At 45.0% G+C, this 22539-nt stretch overlaps 1 protein-coding gene across 1 annotated transcript; it reads right to left on the bottom strand.

The window, feature by feature from the left end:
- Window positions 1-15864: 15864 nt before the first annotated feature.
- Window positions 15865-18443, bottom strand: Rpl37a (ribosomal protein L37a). The gene is made up of 4 exons (XM_052193439.1): window positions 18359-18443; window positions 17874-18002; window positions 17457-17539; window positions 15865-15982 (listed from the first exon to the last, which is right to left on the bottom strand). The coding sequence occupies exons 1-4, from the start codon at window positions 18359-18361 to the stop codon at window positions 15919-15921; spliced, it is 279 nt and encodes a 92-aa protein (XP_052049399.1). The 5' UTR covers window positions 18362-18443; the 3' UTR covers window positions 15865-15918.
- Window positions 18444-22539: the final 4096 nt, after the last annotated feature.

Below are 22539 nucleotides of genomic sequence, written 5' to 3' on the forward strand. Positions count from 1 at the left end.
ATACCATTAGTGGAAAATTCCATACCTGACCTCTCATGAATGCTTTGTAGTTAAAATTAGTATGCAATATTCCCTTCAAGTTGTGTATATAACATGTATATGACACATAGATAAATGTTGTGATTCATTTCGGTCCCCATTCCCATAATCGCTTCTCATGAACTGCTATGTACAAGAATACACAAAATATATAAACCCCAAAGTGGGAGGAAGGGCAGATGAAGATAAATCTATTCACAGGGGGCTGGAGAGATGGCTCAACAGTTAAAAGCACTGACTGCTCTTTCAAAGGCCATGAGTTCAAATCTCAACAACCACATGGTGGCTCACAACCATCTGTAATGAGATCTGATGCCCTCTTCTGGTGTGTCAGGGACAGCATGCTCATATACATAAAATAATTAAATAAATCTTTTTTGCTTAATCTATTCACACCGGGCATGGTGGCGCACGCCTGTAATCCTAACACTTGGGAGGCAGAGGCAGGTGAATTTCTGAGTTCGAGGCCAGCCTGGTCTACAGAGTGAGTTACAGGACAGGCAGGGCTACACAGAGAACCCCTGTCTCAAAAAACAAACAAACAAACAAAATGTATTCACAGGTAGAGAAGAAGAGGACTTACTCCCACAGAAGAGAAGTCTCATGGGCTGTTGGCAGGTCTGGGTAAGACCTATGTGGGCTTGGAGAGTTGTCTCCATGCAGGCCCTACATTATGACAAACAGATCTAAATGCAGCCATGGTCCGGGCTCTGGGATAAATCAGTGGTTAAGAGCACACCCAGCTCTCACAATGGACTCATGTCGGGTAACTCACAACCACCTACAACCCCAGCTCCAGGGCATCTGACATCTCTGGCCTTCTTGGGGCCTTCATCTGCACTCACATGCACATACCTGTAAACAGACCCAAACACAGATTTCAGCCCCACAGTCCTCCACCGCATACTTCTAATACAGCACTGTTAAGGAAGCGTCCACTCCTCCTGACACATGCTGCCGCTGCTGCTGCTGCTGCTGCTGCTGCTGCTGCTGCTGGAGATGACAGGAAACCTGAGTCTCCCCTCCTCGGCCTCAAGTCCTTCGATAAAGTGCTAAGATAGGCTGCCCACCCTTTCTACACCTCCCACCAGGCTTCTTTCGACTCCATAAATCACCAAGGTTCTGTACAAACCCTGTTTAAAGGCCCCACAGAGAACCATTATCAAGTAAGACACATGTGGAATTGGGCTGGGGGGATGGTGATGGAAGAGACGGACGTGCCTTAGGAGCCACTGTAGGTATGATTCGCTCGAAAGGAGAATGTAAAGTGCCAGGCTGATACCAAGCAGACTTTGCTTTCCTGCCGCACGGTGGCTTTCCCACAGCGGCCGGCCTTCTTACCATCTTTGGAACTGAACAGTGGAGGAGAGGTAGAGGAGGGGCGGAGTTGGGACTGGGCAAATGGATGAAGGGAGCAGAAGCTTGAAGCAGCCAGATGGCTAGTGTGTAAAACCTGGAATCATGGTCACACCTTCTCTTTCCCTCTAGGGACCCAAGAGAGCCTGGAAATCACAGCAGAGTCTGTTTTCCAGGACAGGGAAGAGCACTCACGGCTGTGTGACCACTTCCACCTCAGAGAACACAGGAAGATTGCAGGAACACGCCCAATCAGATTGCAGGACCCTGTCCATTATATGTATGAGGGCCAATGCATTATCCATTGATGGCATCTAATGTGTTCCTATCCTGTCCAGTGCCTTACCTGAGCCTGTTAAACCCATATAACACAGGTCCTGTGGGCATGGGGAAGTGACATCACTAGCTCAGACTATGTAACCGAACAACACTAATAAAAAAACAACACCCATACATCTCTTTGCTGTCCATTTTATTAAGCATGCTACATATCAGCTTTAATCCTCAAGGAGAGCCTGCAAATGAAAGTGGTGATGATTTCCATTTTATTCCAGAGAGACTGAGGATGGGAGAAGTTAAATATCTTTTCAGTCACATGGCTAGGGAAAACCAGATTCAGGAAAGCCCCGGGAGTCTAGCTTGAGCCCAGTCTATAAACAACTGTTGTTCGTGTGTGTGTGTGTGTGTGTGTGTGTGTGTGTGTGAGTAGCTGGGCTGTGAGCATCCGTGGAGTCTCCCATGGACTCAGACAGTTAAACACTTTCCCCAGCTGGTAGCTCTGTTTGGAGAGGTGAGGGGGAGGGTCAGTCTTGCAGGTGGGCCTCGATTCCAGTTCCAGAGATTCCAAAGAATAGTATGTATATTCCTTTACAATTCATATATGTATATTATGCAATGTATCCTCATATCTACCCCCCAATAATCCCACTCCATCCTGAACCCCCAATGTCTCCCTCTCCATCTCATGTTTTTGTCTTCTTTTTAATAACACACTGAGTCCAATTAATCATTCTCACACATCTGATTTTTTACATGAGTTCTCAGATTTGAACTTAGGTCCTCAGCCAGGCGATGGTGGTGCACACCTTTATTTAATCCCAGCACTTGGGAGGCAGAGTCAGGTGAATTTCTGAGTTCGAGGCCAGCCTGGTCTACAGAGTGAGTTCCAGGACAGCCAGGGAAACCCTGTCTGGAAAACCAAAACCAAAACCAAAACAAAGAACTCAGGTCCTCACACCTGCACAGCAAATGCATTTATCAAATAAGCCACCAGTCCAGCACCCCTTAGCTGTCTTCGGATTGTTCTAGTAGGTGAGGTAGTACCCCTTGCTCACGCTTACCACAGAATGAGACAGAAATCTTCAGCTGAACTTGAGTTGTTCTCAAGTGCTCTGTGCCTCCATTACGACTCTGCACACCCCTGGGACTGTGGGCCTGTCATATGGAGAAGCCCGTGCTGACTCATGCATCTCCATATGTCCCCGTGGGGTGGAGGGTTAGGGCAGGCTTTCTACCCCGGTTCAGCCAGTGAGGGAACGGAGCCTAGCAGGACTGAAGAAGCTTGTCACTGCAGCAATATAGCTAAGGCTAGAACTCATGCCATCAACTGCAAGCACCAGGCAGAGAGTGAACTGGAAGTGGGGCAAGGCTTTCAAAATGTCAAAGCCCGGCCCAGTGATGTACTTGTTGAAACAAGGCTGAACCTGTCCATAGCTTCTCCAGACAGTGCTGGCAACTGGAGCCAGGGGTCCAAGTGCCTATGCCTGTGAAGGACCTTTCGCATTTATTATTTTTACACACACACACACACACACACACACACACACACACACACAATGTATATATATTTGGTTTTTTCGAGACAGGGTTTCTCTGTATGATCCTGGTTGTCCTGGAACTCACTCTGTAGACCAGGCTGGCCTCGAACTGAGAAATACACCTGCCTCTGCCTCCCAAGTGCTGGGATTAAAGGTGTGCACCACCACTGCCTGCCCAACCTTTCTCATTTAAATCACCACAGTCTCCAAGGTGAATTTTTGAGGAGGTACATTAATTCTCAGCAGCAACTACCTTCCTTACACGACCACAGGCAGGTTGTCCCTACTCCATATTTCCTGACTGCACACTGAGGCTCACCTATCCCCAGCCCCACAGCATTAGGTGAAGATTAAATGAGAGCATCTGAGTTTCTTTGTAAATATCATTATTTTTCATTCACTAATCATCTTTATACCTAGCTGGCTGTTCTTTATAAAGTAGGTACCAGATTTTTTTCATTAAATTATCTTATTGGAAGAGATAAAAGGGATGGAGGACGACACGTGTACATGTTTGCACATGTATTCATGCACACATACTCACACACACACACACACACACACACACACACACATCTGTTGACATTAGAAAGTAGGCTTGGAGCAATGGTCCTGAAGTCAACACCAACCTTGAAAGAGAAGTGCCAAGTTTTCATTCAACCTTTTCACCACATTACAAAAGGGCATTGGCCCTGGCTCAGAGGTAACACAAATATTTTGCATTCCAATGTATTTCTTTGTTCAATATATTTTCCATTTCCTCCGAATCCTCTTCGCACACACCAGTCATAGCTACTTCTGAGTATTCACCCTCAAACTTAGAATGTGATTTTTAAAAACATCTCCGAGGCACTTTTTAAAGTACTTGTAGGTCCCACATCTAGAGATTCTGAGTTGATTTTGAGCTCACAAATCTGTACCATAAGCAAACTTTCTGAGAGACTCATGTGTTCTTTGTAATCCCTACTGGCCTTAAAGAGAAACCCATTTCTTGCAAACTGCTTTAGCTTAGCTAAGGCTGTGTACTGTCAGTCCCCAACACTGAGTAAATCTAGTGCTAGTAAGCAAGAACTCTGATAGACTGAAGCTCCCCCTCTAACCACTTCAGTGGTTCCCAGTATTATTTCCGAATTTCAATCTGCTGTGTAGTTTATAACTCTTTATAAGAATCAAACTCTCTCTCTCTTTTTTTTAAGATTTATTTATTTATTTTATGTATGTGAGTACACTTGTACTTGTTTTGTCCTCAGACACACCAGAAGAGGGCATCAGATCATATTGCAGATGGTTGTGAGCCACCATGTGGTTGCTGGGAATTGAACTCAGGACCTCTGGAAGAGCAGCCAGTGCTCTTAACCACTGTGACATCTCTCCTGTCCCCAGATCTCTTTTCTAGACCTACCGGACTAGACTAAATGGCCCTCCCCACTTACAGACCACACCAACACTCATCTATTTATGGACTTTACTGTTAACCTTTCCCTACAAGAGGTCAGTTTTCTCCTTTTCCCAGGGCAGAGGCTATGTCACCTCTGTTAGATAGCTTTCACTATCTATCTGTTCTAGATTGTGGGTTATCACAAAATCAGCAGAGGAGAGCATAAGGGGGGTGGGAGACTGTGAGATGGGAAAGGGAAATTGTACACTCAGAGGGCTGAGTACAAAGGCCTTATCCTAGAATGGGGCCATGTATAGCTGTGAAGCTGATTTTCAATAAGTAGGAATGCTGACTTTGATCTAGGGTACTTGGAGAAATCATTACAAGAACTGGGCACCAAGGATGTTATTTCAATGTTGTAGAAGATGTTTAGATCTTTCTTTTTCTTTCTTTCTTTCTTTCTTTCTTTCTTTCTTTCTTTCTTTCTTTCTTTCTTCCTTCCTTCCTTCCTTCCTTCCTTCCTTTCTTTCTTTCTTTCTTTCTTTCTTTCTTCCTTCCTTTCTTTCTCTCTCTTTCCTTCCTTCTTTCTCTTTCTTTCTTTCTCTTTCTTTCTTTCTTTCTTTCTTTCTTTCTTTCTTTCTTTCTTTCTTTCTTTCTTTCTTTCTTTCTTCCTTCCTTCCTTCCTTCCTTTCTTCCTTCCTTCCTTTCTTTCTCTCTTTCCTTCTTTCTCTTTCTTTTTCTTTCTTTCTTTCTTTCTTTCTTTCTTTCTTTCTTTCTTTCTTTCTTTCTTTCTTTCTTTCTTTCTTTTTTAAGATGTTTAGTTCTTTATACTGATGTTAACATCTTTGACTGCTCCCATGCTAAGTCATCTTTGCTGATGCAATCAATTATTATAAATTACATTACCCTTCCCCATATCTGGTTAGCTCCTTGTAAGAGAACCATGCTTAGCCACATTGTGGAAGTCACAGCATGTTCGAAGAGTGGGCAGCAGTGATCTAAGGGTCAGTTGTGTGTCACCTGCTGACAACAGGGAATGAAGACAATGGTAACAGCAGAGCACTCACTCATCTAACCATCCAGACACAGAATGTGGGTGACAGACATTTAGAAAGTGTGACTCAGATGTAATCTGCCCCTTCCCGGCTTATGTTCAGATGCCCACATGGCCACTTATGTTTAAGAATTAAAAAAAAAAGACTATTTACACTCAACCATGTTAGCTTGGTGTGTGTGTGTGTGTGTGTGTGTGTGTGTGTGTGTCCTCTTTAGGAGTCACTTTGATGTCTATGAAGTAAAGGGAACAACAACAACAATAATATCGAACATTAATGCTTATGGGTCAAGCTCAGTACTATTTAAAACTATCAACTAGTTAATTAATTTGATTTTCATTCTGAGTGCAGTTTCCCCTCTATCCCTTCCCTCCTCCCAGTCCTTCCTTCCCCCACCTCTCTCCTGCCCCAACATTAATCCACTTCTCCTACATTTCTTTTCAGAAAAGGAGAGGTATCTCATAGATAGCAACCACCCCTGGCATATTAAGTCGCAGTAGGACTAGGTGCATTTTCTCCTATTGAGACTAGACAAGGCAGCCCAGTAGAAGGACAGGGTCCCAAAGGCAGGTAACAGAGTCAGAGACAACCCTTTCTCCCATTGTTAGAGGAGTCCCACATGAAGATCAACCTACACAACTGTAACATATGTGCAGAGGGCCTTCGTCAGTCCCATGCAGGGTCCCCGCTTGGCAGTTCAGTCTCAGCCCCCATAGGTCCAAGGTTAGCTGATTCTATAGGTTTTCTTTTGGTGTCCTTGACTCCTCTGGCTCCTACAATCTCCTACCATCCTCCCTTCCCCTTCTTCTACAGGATTCCTCAAGCGCCATCTAATGTTTGGCTCTCTGCATCTGTTTCCAGTTGCTGGGTGAAGTCTCCCTCCCTGACATCAGTTATGCTAGGTTTCTGTCTGCAAGTATAGGCAAAGTATCTGCAGTGTCAGGGGTGGGCTCCCTGATGGTCTGATAATGCGTGTACATGTGTCTATGTGTGTGTGGGGGGGGTGTGTACGTGTGTGCGTATGTGTGTGTGTGTGTACATGCGCGCATGTGGGCATGTGAAGACTACAAAGCAAAAGGAAGAATAGCAATATAATGATAAAAATGTCAAATATTAATCAATGCTTTTAAGTGAAATGTAGTACTTTTAAAATCATCTCATTTATCATTATAAAAAACTTAAATGAGGGTTATTATTAAGCTATTATTCAGGGAACAGACAATAACTTAAGTGTAGTATCTGAAAATAATTTAAGATGCTGAGAATTACTGATGGAAAGTGAGTGGCTGTGACATGGCAGTCCCCCTCTTTTGACATCTGCCATTCACCAGGGATCTCTGAGACCTTGTCTAACCTGGAATGTGCCAAGATTCTGTGTGGCCACTTGTCTTCCATTTTCACCACTGCCCTGGTCTTGCAGGGTGAAGAAAACCATGCACTCTGTGTGCCTCAGGAAAGCCCGGGAGACATGGAGGGGCTGCCCAGTACCCCACGGAGGCCTCGCCTCCCTGCTGAGGCAGAGGCCCACTCCAGTTACATTCCTCTCTAAAGCTGCATCTCGCTGTGCGAGAAATGTGCAGCCAAAGCAGAAAGCCTTCCCGCTCTCGCCAAGTGTGACAATCACCTACCTAAGAACTGGGGAGGGCTGGGGCTGGAGAGAGTGTGTTTCTTTAGTTTCCATTTATAGGCCTAAAGAATTCTGTTCACCTTATCCCCTTAACCCTCACAGCAGGTACCGGGGAAGAAGCGAGGGACAAGACCATCCCAGGATGACCTTCTCAGGTCCTATGCCTACTTAGGTCCTTCCATGACAGCTCCCTGATCTGCCAGTCCGGAACCAAAGTCTGACGGACCAGTGGTGCTGGCTCTTGTGTTCTCCCCATGCCCCACAGTCAATCTTTTGGGAATGAAATAGATTCAAGTCTTCCTGACCCTCTTGGGTCCTCAAGAGGAATAGAAATGTCAACCCAAGGAGGTTCTGGACACTAAGAGCCCTCATCCTCCATTTTGCCCATAGCATCCCTGAACTCTCCTGACCTCTAACCCTGCACATCATCACAGAGAAACCTTAGAGCAGAAGCCCTGTCATCATCATCCTGTCCAACTGTGGGAAAGTCACTTTACGTGCCAGCACTACATCTCCACTTTAAATAATAGAGCAATCACTGGGTGTGACAGCACATAGCTTTAATCTCAGAACCAGGGAGCAGAGGCCAGCCTGGTCTACATAGAGAGCTACAGGCTAACCACAGTTACACAGTTAGAAACTCTCAAAATAAATAAATAAATTGAATGAATGAATGAATGAATGAAAGAAATGAATGAATGAATGAATGAATGAATGAATGAATGAATGAATGAATGAAAGAAAGAAAGAAAAGGTAGGGCTGAGGCTGGCAAGATGGCTCAGGGGTAAAGGTGCCTGCTATATGCCTGCTGATCTGAGTTTAATGCTAGAGTTCACATAGTAGAAAGAGAGAACTGACTCCCAAGACTTATCTCTGACCTCCACAAGCATCATATGGCACAGAACACATACACAGAAAGACAGACAGACAGGCAGGCAGGCAAGCAGGCAGGCAGACAGACAGATGCGCGCGTGCACGCACACGCGCGCGCACGCATAGGACAGAGCTAGATGAGAGCACTCTGGCCCCAGGGGCCAGGCCTATGATTCTGGGGACAGGGTGTATAGAGCTGCCTTGCATGGCTCCAGGAAGAACTGATAATCAGCTCTCATCCTACACGGTACTGGATGGGATGCGCTAACTTCTCTTAAGCTGTCTCTCAGGCAGAGGTGGTGCATGACTTTAATCCCAGCATCTGAGAGGCAGAGGCAGACATATCTCTGAGTTCAAGATCAGGCCGGTCTGCAGAGCAAGTTCTAGAGCAGCCAGGGCTACACAGAAACCCTGTCTCAACAGAAACAGACAAAAGAATTGTCCCTCTACCTACCTTCCGGCTACCTCCTCCTCTCCCTGTGTCTTAAGCGTATCCCGTGGCTAAGGAGTGCAGAGAATACTGTGACTGCTGCCCACTGCTCTGACCCTCGGCAGTCCTAGAAAGGTGGCATGGCGACCCTGTTTGTCTCATAGGCCTTCTCCATGTCCCCATTGCAGAGTTCATAGAGATCTTCTTACGCTGTGTCACCTTTCCCAGAGTAGAGCTGAAGCATGAGACACGACTGAGAACTTTTAGGACTCTTAATGTGATTTGAATAAATGTGTTTTCCTACAGGAAGGGACTCCCTTCACACCACAGAGCTGTGGTCCCATCGCCGCTGCAGCCCTCTGCCCATGCTGACTACACATCCAGGGCCCTCCACGCGTGGCTCCCTACCATGCCTGCCTTGGAGCCCCCCAGTTTGGTTCTTACGCCCTCCCTCCCCAGTCTCCCACTCCCTCCCTCCTCCCTCCCTCTCTCCCGACCCAGCTCCCAGCTGATCTTGGCCTTGACTCATTGGTGCTGACTCAACAAAGAAAAGCAGACCCCTCAGGCAGCTGGACAGTGGCCCAGGGCCAGAGCCTGCAGGAGTGGGCAAGAAGGCAGGCCAGAGGCGGGGAATGCATCAATCAGCTTGTCACCAAGTCTTTGCTGAGCCCCCCTGAAGACTTGGTCCCATGCCGAGTTGCACAATGGGGGTCCAGAGAAAGAGGGAATGAAGACAGGAACCTTCATTTTGGTCTGCAGCAGTTTAGGAGCTTGAGTTCGGGCTCCTTGTATTTGGAGACCACAAAGCGCAGTGTCTCCTTGCCCTTGGAAAAGCCAGCTCTAGTGTGCCGTGTGCATAGAAGTGAGATGGCAGCACCCGAGGGTCTTGAAGTTGCATCTCCAAGGCCTTGGGCACAAGGTCATGCTAGCTGTGTATAGAGATGGGAGAGGGATGAATGGAAACTGGTGATTCTAAAACTCCAAATCACGATCAGCCTCCTCGTTCCTCCCTCACAGGCCTGCTGGGTATGGGGACTGCCTTTTGAGTCCAAGCACTGCTTCTACAAGTCCCTACCATGATGGACTTGCTATATTACTGAGCAAAAAGGTATCTTACGTATATGAGTGTGCTATCTGCATTTCAGAAGAGGGCATCAGACCTCAGTATAGATGTTTGTGAACCACCATGAGGTTGCTGGGAATTGAACTCAAGACATCTGGAAGAGCAGTCAGTGCTCTTAACTGCTGAACCATCTATCCAGTCCCTGAATAATATTTAAAAAAAAAATTATCTATTTTATGTATATGAGTACACTGTAGCTGTCTTTAGACCCACCAGAAGAGGGCATCGTACCCTATTACAGATGACTGTGAGCCACCATGTGGTTGCTGGGAATTGAACTCAGGACCTTTGGAAGAGCAGTCAGTGCTCTTAACTGCTGAGCCATCTCTCTGGCTCGAGCAATGTATTTTTAAAGATTTCTTTTTTTGGCCATGCAGTGGTGGTGCACGCCTTTAATCCCAGCACTTGGGAGGCAGAGGCAGGTGGATGTCTGAGTTCGAGGCCAGCCTGATCTACAGAGTAAGTTCCAGGACAGCCAGGGCCACACAGAGAAACCCTGTCTCAAAAAGAGAAAGAGAAAGAGAAAAAGAAAAGAAAAAAGATTTTTTAATGTGAGTTTTGCCTGTACCTAAGTGCATATGTGCAATGCACCACACATCCTATCATAGCCTTTAAATTTTATATTCTTGTTGGATCCCCCAGAGTTGGAATTATAGGACATTATGAACCATGTGGGTGTTGGAAGTCTAACCCAGGTCCAGAGATAAGAGCAGAAAGTGCTGTTAATCTCCAAGCCTTCTTTGAAGCCAACAAGGCCGTTTTTAAACTTCGCTTGCACACACAGAGCAGGCCAAAAGTCCTGGAATGAGAGTAACAGGAGCTGGCAGGAAGAAGGCTGCATTTGGAATCCTAAAGCCCTACCGAGAGGCTGGGATCCTCACCACCTCTGTGTTACCACCTGCACAGCTGATTCCCTTTGCTCAGACATTCATTTCCTGGGTTTGGGCGGCCTTGGCTCCTGAGGAGAAAGGGCAGCAACCTCTCTGGCCTTTGGGAGGAAGCAGGGCTGTGGGTGTGTTGCGGCCACCCTCATCAGGGAAGTCGTACTTGTGCTCTGAGAAGGGTAAGCAGCGGGGAGAAAGAGCTAGCTGGGAAGCATGCTCATCCTTCCAGGTTCCCAAGCCTCAGCAAGGGCGCTCCCTGCTGTTCACCACCTATGCTCCTCTTGCCTGGCCCTAGCTTGCCCCTGGGTTAATCCCGCAGAATCCAGTGGCAGTTTCTTAACAGTAGCTCATGGTAGTGGCACTTTCTCTCCACATCCACATGAGAGGCAGGAAGATCAAAAGTCCCAGGCCAGTCTGGGCTACAAAAGGAGACCCTGTGCAACCGCCACCACCATGATGCTAACAAGTATACAAACACACCCAATTAAATGACCACAAAACAAGTCCCCAAAAGTTAGAACATCAAAAAAGACTCACATGTAATTCCAATAAATCAGGAAGTACTGGTCTTGATGAGTGGACAATTTCCCATGTGCACATGGGTGTACAAACTCAGGGCAGAAACGTCCGTCCCCACAGCGTCCCTCAAGCTAAACTTCCACAGACCTACCACTAACTCCCATCTAGATCAGGGATCTCCCGGCTTCACTGTAACCTCAGTATTCTATTTGGGCCAGAATTTTGCTTAGCTCTCCCACTCTGCCTCTGTCAATACTATAGCTACAAAACCCAAGAGTATGACAGAGTAGTTAAAACACCCCTCCTCTGTTAACAGTTTCAAAGAAAACAAATTCTGATGCTCCTAACAACGTCAGAGACGTGGACAACTTGATTGGAGAAACTTCTAACACATTCTTAGTTCACAGTGTTTATGTATCTTATGGTGCATTTTCACTGCAAAAGAGGGTTGTTACAATTTTTAAATTCTTAAAAATGAAGATTTTTCCCCCTAACTAGCGGTTCTAGAAAATACACTCAAGTTCATCGTAATTGTGCATTGGTGGGGCGTTATCTCCAGTGGCCTGAGACTATTAACTGTTAGGTTTAATTCTTTTACCTTACTCAGCTGGGTTCCGTTCTGACATGGTGGAATTTAAGAACTTAGCGCTTACTAACCTGTAACTCTACATATGCTAACCACTTTGAACATGCATTTGTGAGGATTCTCTAACCTCTCAGAATTCTAGAATGCTAGTCCTTTCCTGCTTACTCTGTAGCGCCCCCTAGTGTTCTAAATGATGCTCCCAGTCAACACATGACATTTTGTTTTGCTCAAGGGATTTAACAGCTGTAGGTATTTTTGTGATTCAAGATAGACTTTCAAAGAAATTTGTGTAAAATGTCTGGGTTCCAAGGTCAAAGTGCACTATATGAAGGTATTGGCGACTGTACCATGATATGCTAAGAGGGTAATCTCTAAATCCAGTTTTCAAAATAAATTATGGACACACTGATACACAAACTTATTATTTCTTTCCCTGTTAAAACATTTAATACCAACATATGAAACCAAGTAAAATGGAATGTCACAAAGGGGGCGTTGGGAAGGTAGCTCCAGCCCGGCATGGGAAAGGTTTCTGTGGTAAGTCCTTGTGACGGACACCTCGCAAGTGTTGAAACATTCCTGGACTTTGCTTTTGCTTGGCAGTTTAGAAATCAGCTCCCAAGCTGGGCATGGTGGGTGGCACAGACTAATACCAGCACTTAGGAGGCAAAGGCAGGCAGATCTCTGAGTTTAAGGCCAGCCTGGACCGAGAAACCCAGTCTTCCGGTTCGCAGGCTGGCCTTGTTCCTTGGCACCATCCAGTCCTGCAGTGTGAGCACTGCCCTGGTTTCTTAGGGTCTTTAATTTGCTTCAGGTCCTACCTGTATCCTGGAATACTGAAAACCATGCAGGTGCTTTCTCCTGCAGAGCTCCCTTACTGTTAATGGTGTGTTGTTTGAAACTGGGACCAGTCCAAGTTTTTATTTTCTACTTCTCTGTATCTGTGTGTTCAACTTGTCCTTATGGCCCATCATTTACATCTAATTCTTTATTCAATTTCTGTTTTACAGCTCACCTATCTTTAGCTTTTAAAAATTATTCTATGTTATACATTAATATGTACATAGGTATGCACAGTACCCACCTTCACTGTGTCCTCCTTGGCCCATTAGCTTTCCCCTGGGGAGCATGCTGGGACTTGAACCCAAGACCTTGCCCATGCCAGGCACTCTACCACTGAGCTGCAAGTCAGCCCCCTTCCTCATCTTGTGACTGAGAGTTTCTAACTCTACTTCCAGTGTTCTAGCAATGATTATTAGAGATTATGACAGTTGATTTGTAATTAGACCCCTTCCTGAACACAAGAGCTTTAGAACATTTTAACATTTACCCTTTCCAAACCCACATTTCATTTCAATGCATCCTGTTACCCCTCCAAAGTTATTGCCATTATTTTGAGAAAGGATCTATATAGCACTGGCTATCCCTGAACTCTCCAGATAACAAGGTTGGCCTCAAGGAACTCAAGCGATCCACTGCACCTGCCTTCCTATAGCTGGAGATTAAAGATGAGGACAACTATGCCTATTTGTTTTTTTTTTTTTTAAAGTAACTTTTAAACTTTACCGGGAAAGGGAGCTCTAATGTGCCATGGTGTGCATTAAGGCAGGCACAGGACATCTTAGCAGTCTTTTCTTTTACTGCTATGTGGGTTCTGGACAGTCTATGTAGGCCAGGCTATCCTGAAGCAAAGTAGACTAGGCTGACCTACAACTCTGAAAAAAAAAAAAAAACTGCCTAAGTATAGAAGTTAAAGGGGTGTTTCTCTACACCCACCCATTATTTTTTTACACAGGGTCTAATACGTAGCCAGTGACCGAATTTCTGATTCTCCGTGCTGAGATTACAGGCAGAGTTTAGAATCCGTCAAGAAATCAATAATCTGTTGGTACTGTTATTGTTAGTATTCAGTGTTGTCTTGTGTAATGTTTATAGGGCTTTGTAAATCGCCATTTAGCTTAACCACACGTGGTAGGACACATTTTTTTTTGGCTTTTTTTCTTTGGGGGGTGGGGTGGGGGGAGTATACATTTCTAATCCCAGCATTCCGGAGGCAGAGGCAGGCAGTCCTCTGAGGTGGAGACTAGCCTCAGCTATATAGCAAGTTCCAGGTCAGCGAGGAGACACTGCCTTGGGTGGACAGTCCCAGTAGGTCCCCGTGTCTTCTGGCTTCCTAACAGGCTCATCACCACTGTTAGAATGCTGGCACCACTGGTAGGTGGCGGCAGGAGCCACCACCTGTGGGAACTTGGAACAGCCACCGAAGTAGCAGGAAGGAGCCATGGCTCACTCTCCTCTGCTGTCTGCTGCCACCTCCCCACTTCCTGAAAGCCTGCAGCTCCAGAGCCCAGGTTCAAGATTGTTATAAATTACAGTATTTACTGGTCAAAGTATTCTACTCTTATAGAAGATTGTTTCAATCTCAGAAACAAAGGCTTTTACTATTTATCTAACATTCCTTAACTATCAAATTATCTTTGGGTTGATCATATTATATTAGAATGTTTGACTTTAAAAACTGTTGAGTAGTTGTCTTAAAGTTTCATTTAAAAAATTACATTTCCAGTTATAATTAGGACAATTTCCCAAACAGACATTTCTGCCATTTTTTTAAAACACTGGCATTCTGTTAACATTGCCTCTCATAAAGTTAAAATAACTCTGTGGCATCAAATATCCAACCAAGATTCCTGTTTGACTGCACAGAGAGGTGAGCATAACTTCTAAGAGTAGATAATTCTCTAAACTACCATGTAGGAGGTCTTGGGCTTCCACTTAGAGCTGTCTGGCCTAAGACTGAATTCTTTATGTGCAAATAAGCTATGCTTTACTTTTTTCTTTTTGGTAAATGATAAAATTACAATTATCAGTAAATTTTTGGTTTTTATGCCTCCTTCATACTCTCATATACATACAGTCACATAAAAATTTCCCTGGGAAAAAAACACCCCAAATCAAGAATTATCATGATGGAAAGTAAACTCTCTTCTAAATACCTGCCTTTGGCTCAGCACCAAAACCTCAGAAAACCTTGTAAAATGTCAAGTGGAAATGCTCAGCACAGAAGGAGCAGGGTAGGCAGGAACCTAACTTCCAGCCTTATTTCCTCCACTTTCTTACTTGGTGGCTTCATCCACTGGCCTAACACAAAATATAAAATAGCTAGGAATCTTGGCTCTGGGGCCTAAGACCAAAATTCAAACCCTGCCCCATTTATTTATAAATTACATATATTTTCTTGGTTTAGCAGTTAGCACTGGTTATTCTTCCAGAGGAAGGAAGTTTGATTTTTAGCACCACAACTGTCATTCCAGTTCAAGGGGATCTGGTGTACTCTTCAGACACCAGGCATACAATGACGCAGACACACATGAATAAAATAAATCCTTGAAAAAAAAAACCTGCATCCCTCACAAACATTCACACACAAGTTGAACTGCTTACATGAAATTATAAGCTGTTACTGCTCTAGGTCTAGAAGAGCTGAAGCGAATGAGTATTGCTGACGGTGTGTCTAGGCAGAATTGGAGCACAGGTAACAGGAACCACATAAACCTTAGAATAAGAAAGAAGACAAAAGTGTCTGCTATGTGTGACAGGTATGGGACCACAAAAGGCCAGCTTCACCTTAAGGAAAATCAGTGCTCTGACTTTGGAATGCACAGAGACCAGTTTGGCGGCCCAAGGAGTCCAGTAACTTAGACATGTCTGCTCAAAGCACAACTAGCAAACTTGGCAGGAAGTTTCAGAAAGGGTAGCCATAAAACTAATCCTAAACATATTAAATCCTAAGTTTGTCAGAAGACCCTCATTTTTATTATTTACCTATGTATTATCATTTGTTTCCTACTGAATACTTACACTACATTCAAGTTTATGAATATTTGTATAAACTAAATATTCTAGTTTCAGTTTGCTGACAGTTTGTAGCAAACCAAGCTATGTACCTAATTGTCTAGTAAGTTTTACAACCATAGCAACATTTTATAAAGTATATTATTTCTGAAAAACTAAAATCTTAAGCCAGATTTAATAGTATGCAACTGAACTTGTGGGAAGAACCAGGCATTCAAGGCCAGCCAGGGTCTGTCTGCCTTCAAACAAAATTTTCTTTCCAAAGTTCAAAACATGAACAAAATGTTCTAATTAACCACCACAAACAAGGCAAAAAAACTGTTCCGTAAATAACCCGTTTATTGCAGGCTAGGTGAGTCTCAGATGGCAAGGCTTCTACTGGTCTTTCAGCTCCTTCAATCTTCTGATGGCAGACTTCACCGTGACTGCAGAGGTGGTGCTGTTAAGAAAAAACGTTTCCAACATAACTGTGAATGCTATCACACAGCACCTGAGTAAAGCTGTCTCACTTGTCCCTTGACTTTCTCCTGGAGAGAATGATACTGACAGTCTTCTTCACCAGCACCACACTGCGGTGAACCTCACCTAACAAGACCAGTGCTTTGATGTCACACTGGCATGACAGCACCCTTTAAAAGCCATGACCTGGGGCACTTTCACTATTCTAAGGTGCTTGAACATCTGATTTCTTAAATATTGAAAAAAAGAAGCCGGGCGGTGGTGGCGCAGGCCTGTAATCCCAGCACTCTGGGAGGCAGAGGCAAGAGGATTTCTGAGTTCAAGGCCAGCCTGATCTACAGAGTGAGTTCTAGGACAGCCAGGGCTACACAGAGAAACCCTGCCTTGAAAAAGAAACAAAAACCAAATCCAAAGGGGGGAGGGGGGAAGAGGCAATGATAAGTTTTAAGCCTAGACTCCAAAACCAAACAGCCAGACCACACACTGCATGTGTGTATAAAGAGCCAGTCACCTATCAGGACAACCTTGCTTCCATTCTTCCTTGTGCATTCTATGTGCTCTTAAACATTCACACTGTTTTTCAATACCAAGACTGTAAGGCACACGTTTCATTCCTCAGCAACTAGCCACCCTCAGACATCAGAGGCCTCTGGCCAGAGGACTTGGGGGTGGCGGGCAGCTGTTGGTTCTGAGATGTTAGCCCTGAAGATCAAAGGCAGCCACGACAGGAGGCCTCACCTCAGCAGCACCTACCTGGTTCTGCCTGTCAGGTTCACAGCACTAAATTCACCCAACAGCCTCAAGGTTTCTATACAATCCCAAGCCAACAAACCTCATTCACAAACTAATGGGAGGCAGAGGCTGGAGGATTTGAGTTCGTGCCAGCCTGGTCTACAGAGTGAATTCCAGGACAGCCGGGGCTACACAGAGAAACCCTGTCTCGAAAAATACCACCCCCCCCCCAAAAACCTTGCGGTGTGTAAGTCCCATTCAGCACAACGGACACCAATGGACTTAGAGCAGCCATAATTTCCCAAAGACCTCAGTGACAGAACAATTCAAAGGAATAGAGAACCAAAGTCCCCCAAAAAAACAAAACAAAGAACCAAAGTCCGAACTTTTGTTTTTGTGACAGGGCTTCTCTGTGTAGCCCTGGCTGTCCTCCACCTCAGAAATCTGCCTGCCTCTGCCTCCCAAGTGCTGGGATTAAAGGCGTGTGCCACCACTGCCTGGCCAGTACTAACTTTTATTTCAAAATTTTCTATAACCATAACTTTGTTTTTGAGACAGGGTTTCACTGTGTAGCCCTGACAAAAAAATTTAACTTTTAAGAAACCCAAAAGCATATTTGCTTTGCCAATCATAAAAACTAAATCACGTCCAATACGCGCCTGACTCGGAACATGGGCTGTGCAGTCCACAGACCTTCCTATATCAGAAGGAAAAGCACTCACTTGTAGGTCCAGGCCCCGCCCGCCACTGTTTTCATGCAGGAACCACAGTGCCAGATGCCAACGGCTCGTCTCTTCATCTTCGTCTGTATTTAAAAAACCGTGTTATTAAATATATTAAAACATAAATCCTTGAGACTTCCATTGCTTCAACTATACAAAAAGACACATAGTAAGCAGTCAAATTCTGGTAACCCAAACAGGATTTTACAGGCTGGACAGACCTCATTAACATAGAGGTCCAGGATTCTGCCTTTTCGCTCCCCAAACCATTCATCCTTCAGCTCAATAATTCCACATAAACGAGGACTGCTTCGCAAAACCCCGAACCCTCGCTATCTTACCCTGGGCCCGCGGCTTCCGAACAGCATTAGCTCACGAGCAATCGTACCCTCCTCCCCCAACCCGAGGCAGACTTACCTTGCCACAGAAGGAGCAAGTGTACTTGGCGTGCTGGCTGATTTCAATTTTCTTCACCATTTTCCGGAGGGAGGCACCATAGCGGGTCCCGTATTTCCCGACGATCCCGACCTTCTTGGTGCGTTTCGCCTGTGGATAGAGGAAACGGACGGACCAGAGACATTTAGTCACGGGAACATGCCAACACGCCGCTGAGCACAAACTCAGCCGAGGGTTAGTTTCCCTCAAGCTCAACCATCAAGAAAAGCGCCCAAGGCTCCGGAACCGTGCATTAACCACGGAACCGTGCATTAACCACCGCGCTGGGCCAAGTCCTGCCGAGCCGCCTCCGGCTGCGTACGGCGCTCCAGACACCGTGAGGATCCCGGGAGCAGACAGGACAGGGACAGCACAGACTACCCGAGATGGGCTGAGAGCGGGAGACCGGAGATTACGGCAGATGGAGATGGATAGCGACTTTCAAAGCGGTTAGGCAAGAGACTCACCATGTCGCCGGAACCGAAGCCCAAGCCCGAAGAGGAAGAGACGCAATGCGCACGCGCGGTTTTAGACCGGCGCACGGAAGTGACGCAAGCATCCACTCTAGGAAGTGAACTCGGTGTTCTGGAGGTTTAGTCGCTGTCCCCTGGCGGTAAGCTGTGAGGTGTTTAGACTCGCACAAGTCGTTCACAAGTGCACCCTTCTTAGCTGACGCGCACACCAAGGTTCTACAGAACAGGTGTGATTTCTAACGTTCTGCTCGCGAGGAAGCAGGTTTTAGGTGGCTTGCCTTTAAATGTTTAAAACATAATGTTTGTGACTGAGTCTCATTGCCTTCCCACTACTTCTGAAAATCTTCAGGCCCGGTGCTAGATGCTGACCGCTTCCAGGCCAAGTTTCAGTTCTGCTGGGAGACAGTCATGTTCGTCACAATTAAGAGAAAGTGTTGCTGATCAGAGTTCTGAGGATAAGGAAGAGGGTCTACCTGAACCCAAGACCCTAAAGCGGTGTTCTCAACCTCTTTCTGATCGAGCCACCCTTTCACGGGGAATCATGTAAGACTATTAGCAAACAGATATTTATAATTCATAACCGTAACGAAATTACAGTTAAGAAATAGTAAGGAAAATAATTTTATGGTTGGCGGGGTGACTACAACATGAACTGTATTAACAGATCAGAACGCTACGAATGTTGAGATCTGTTCTAGAGCCTGGAGTTCTATGAAAAGTGTGGTTGGTTGGAGATGGATCAGCAGTCGGGAGCACTCGGCTGGGATTCTCGGCCCCACATGCAGCTCACTTTCTGATCACTTTCTGCGCACATGGTGCATAGTCCTTACGTGCAGACAGAACACTACATACAAAATAATGAAATAAAAATTGCTCAAAAGAAAGAAAAGTGTAATGGAGAGGCTCGGACAAGTTAACAGTTAAACCAGTTTTGCCTGTCATCAATTATCTTCCTCTGAGTTCTCCAAGAGATGAGGAAGGAAGTCCCTTTTCTCATTCAGGACAGGAAGGAAGTAAACAAATGTTTTGCTTTTTAATTGTTCTTTAGGTTTTTTGAGCCAGGGCTTTTCTGTGTATCGCTGGCCATCTTGGAAATCACTATGTAGACTCCATGTGGCATAAGACTTTTTAAAGTGTGTTCTACATGAAGAAATAAGTTTGTTAGCCGAGTGGTGATGGTAAATGCCTTTGATCCCAGCACTCTGGAGGAAGAGGCAAGTGAATCTCTGTGAGTTCAAGGCCATCATGGTCTACAGAGTGAGTTTCTAGGATAGCCAGGGCTAACCAAAAAACCTTGTCTTTAAAAAAAAAAAAAAAAAAAAAAAAGAGCCAGGCTGTGGTGGCGCACGCCTTTAATCCCAGCACTTGGGAGGCAGAGGCAGGAGGTTTTCTGAATTCGAGGCCAGCCTGGTCTACAGAGTGAGTTCTAGGACAGCCAGGGCTACACAGAGAAACCCTGTCTCAAAAAAAACAACAAAAACAAACAAAAAAAAAAACCAAACAAACAACCAAGAGAGAGAGAGAGAGAGAGAGAACCCGTGAATGCCAATAGGCACTGTGGCATTACCTCACCATGCTTCCAGTCAGAACCCAGGTAATGAGTAGGTTCTTTGCACACAACTGAATATTAACTATCTGAAATGATTTCTTGTGTGTTTTTGTTTCTTCACAATTCCATTGAAAGCAGCTTGCAGGCAGGCATGGATTTCGCACCTTCACTTCTGTGGAGAAGTGGCTGAATCAAAAGTTGAGTCCCTTCAGGAGCTAAGAACTGGGCTGAGGCTCAACAGCAACAGATATAGCAATGAGGATGCCAGATGGCACTGTCTGAAAGGTGGTGTGTCGTGGCAACAGTCTGCTTAACGTGTAAGTTCCAGTTCACTTTTGTTATTGTTGGAGTTCAGGAATCACAGCTTAAACAATACAAACACAGATTCAGTTAAGCAAGAATAGTTTATTGAATGCACACCTTATTATTATATGTCAGGGAATGTGAAACGGACTTGGATGCCTAATTTCAGTACTAGTCTGCTCTAGGGGCAGGCTTTTTGTAGGGGAAGCCAGGTTCAAAAGTTTAAGGGGCAAGGAGGGGGAGCAGTTGGCCTCCTAGGCAAAGTATTATCAGCTAACTTTTAAGCTGATTGGTCCTGAGTAATGTAAGGGTGGTGGTGGATGGGTGGTGAACAGGAGAATTTCAGAACATTGAGATAACAGAGAATGAGTATTATAATCATAACTTTTGGCTTATTAATAGCATTTTTTTCAGTGTCAGCTACAAAACCAACAGTGAGCTCATGTGCAGGTACAGGAAGGGCTGCCTGGTGGTCATCTCTGACTAAGATATTTTAGACATAACAGTTCATATTGACCTTTGATTCTACAAAGCTACATAAAGCTTTGTGGAATTTCTTTTTTTTTTTTTTTTTTCTCTTTTTTTGGTTTTTCGAGACAGGGTTTCTCTGTGTAGCTCTGGCTGTCCTGGAACTCACACTGTAGACCAGGCTAGCCTTGAACTCAGAAATCTGCCTGCCTCTGCCTCCCAAGTGCTGGGATTAAAGGCAGGCGCCATCACTGCCCAGCTGTGGAATTTCTTAAGGCTAGCAAACCTCATACAGAAACGTCAGACAGAAAGGATGTCCTTGCTCTCAGCCGAGTCACTTCTCTGTGTCAGTGACTGGCAGGCCAGTTACAACAACAACATGAAATATGAAACATGAAATGGCAAGCATGAAACAAAATGGCTGAACCTATTCTGGTGTGTGTGTGTGTGTGTGTGTGTGTGTGTGTGTGTGTGTGAGGCCATAAGAATTATGATCATATCCACACATCAAATGAGGTACAAGAAGAAAGGAGGAGTGGCCCCTGGTTCTGGAAAGACTCAGTGAAGCAGTATTCGGCAAAACCAGAACGGGGAAGTGGGAAGGGATGGGTGGGAGGACAGGGGAAGAGAAGGGGGCTTATGGGACTTTCGGGGAGTGGGGGGCTAGAAAAGGGGAAATCATTTGAAATGTAAATAAATTATATTGAATACAAAAAATTAAAAAAAAAAAGAATTATGATCATAGCCGGTGGTGGTGGTGGTGGTGGTGGTGGTGGTGGTGGTGGTGGCGAATGCCTGTAATCCCAGAACTCTGGGAGGCAGAAACAGGTGGATTTCTGAGTTCGAAGCCAGCCTGGTCTACAGAGTGAGTTCCAGGACAGCCGGGGCTATACAGAGAAACCCTATCTCGAAAAAACCAAATCCAAAAAAAAAATATATATATATATATATGATCATTTGTAGTTAGAACAATTTTAATTCACATTTATTTATTTTTAAAGATTTATTTATTATTATATGTAAATACACTGTAGCTGTCTTCAGAGATACCAGAAGAGGGCATCAGATCTTTATGGTTGTGAGCCACCATGTGGTTGCTGGGGTTTGAACTCAGGACCTTCGGAAGAGCTCTTCCATCTTTCTAGCCCCTTAATCCACAATTATAACATAACAATTTCATGTGTTGTTTAGGAACACAGGCTCTGTAACTGAAGAACTAGAGCTTTTCTCCCTTACCAGTTATGTGACTTTTGATAGGTTCTCTCCTTTCTCACTGTTTTTGTGTCTCAACTACAAAATCTATATAAGCATAACACGACCTTCATAAAGTTGGAAAGGCAATGAGCTGAATGCATTCAGTGTTCATCGTGGTGCCGAGACCTAGCAAGCACCACACAGCTGTAATATCACTGTCTGGATGAAGAATTGAAAGCTGGGAATGTAGAACTCTGCGCAGTATCTCCCAGCAGTGTAGGGGGTGGGGCTAGAACACAGTCTTAGGCTGACTGACCCCAAAGGCATCTCTCTCTAAAGTTAGCAGGCACTAAGCTGTATCATAGTAACACTGACAAAAAAAAAAAAAAAAAATCAGCCAGGGTGCAGGGCAGATTCTGTAAGTACCGTATGGTATGACGTTGGGGAGACTCAGTCCCTTGAATAAAGTACCATTTCCCCACTTCGTAATCTGAAGAAAATACTTGAAAATAATCCCAGCAAAGGTGGACGTGGTGGCAAATGTCTGCCATCCCAGCACTTGGGAAGTAGAGGTAGGTGGTTAAAGGTCATCTTCAGCTATGTAGTGGGTTCAAGGCCAACCTGAGCTACTTTAGACCCTGTCTCAATTTTTTATTAGCTC

This window comes from Apodemus sylvaticus, chromosome 9, assembly GCF_947179515.1.
Source record: "Apodemus sylvaticus chromosome 9, mApoSyl1.1, whole genome shotgun sequence".
Taxonomy (NCBI): Eukaryota; Metazoa; Chordata; class Mammalia; order Rodentia; family Muridae; genus Apodemus; species Apodemus sylvaticus.

What these genes read in the sequence shown, in the direction of transcription:
- Rpl37a (XM_052193439.1), bottom strand. An exon ending in CTTGCTCCTTCTGTGGCAAG is followed by an intron (nt 17,540 to 17,873) that starts GTAAGTCTGCCT and finishes TTTTAAATACAG; the next exon opens with ACGAAGATGAAGAGACGAGC. An exon ending in GGCGGGGCCTGGACCTACAA is followed by an intron (nt 15,983 to 17,456) that starts GTGAGTGCTTTT and finishes TTTTCTTAACAG; the next exon opens with CACCACCTCTGCAGTCACGG.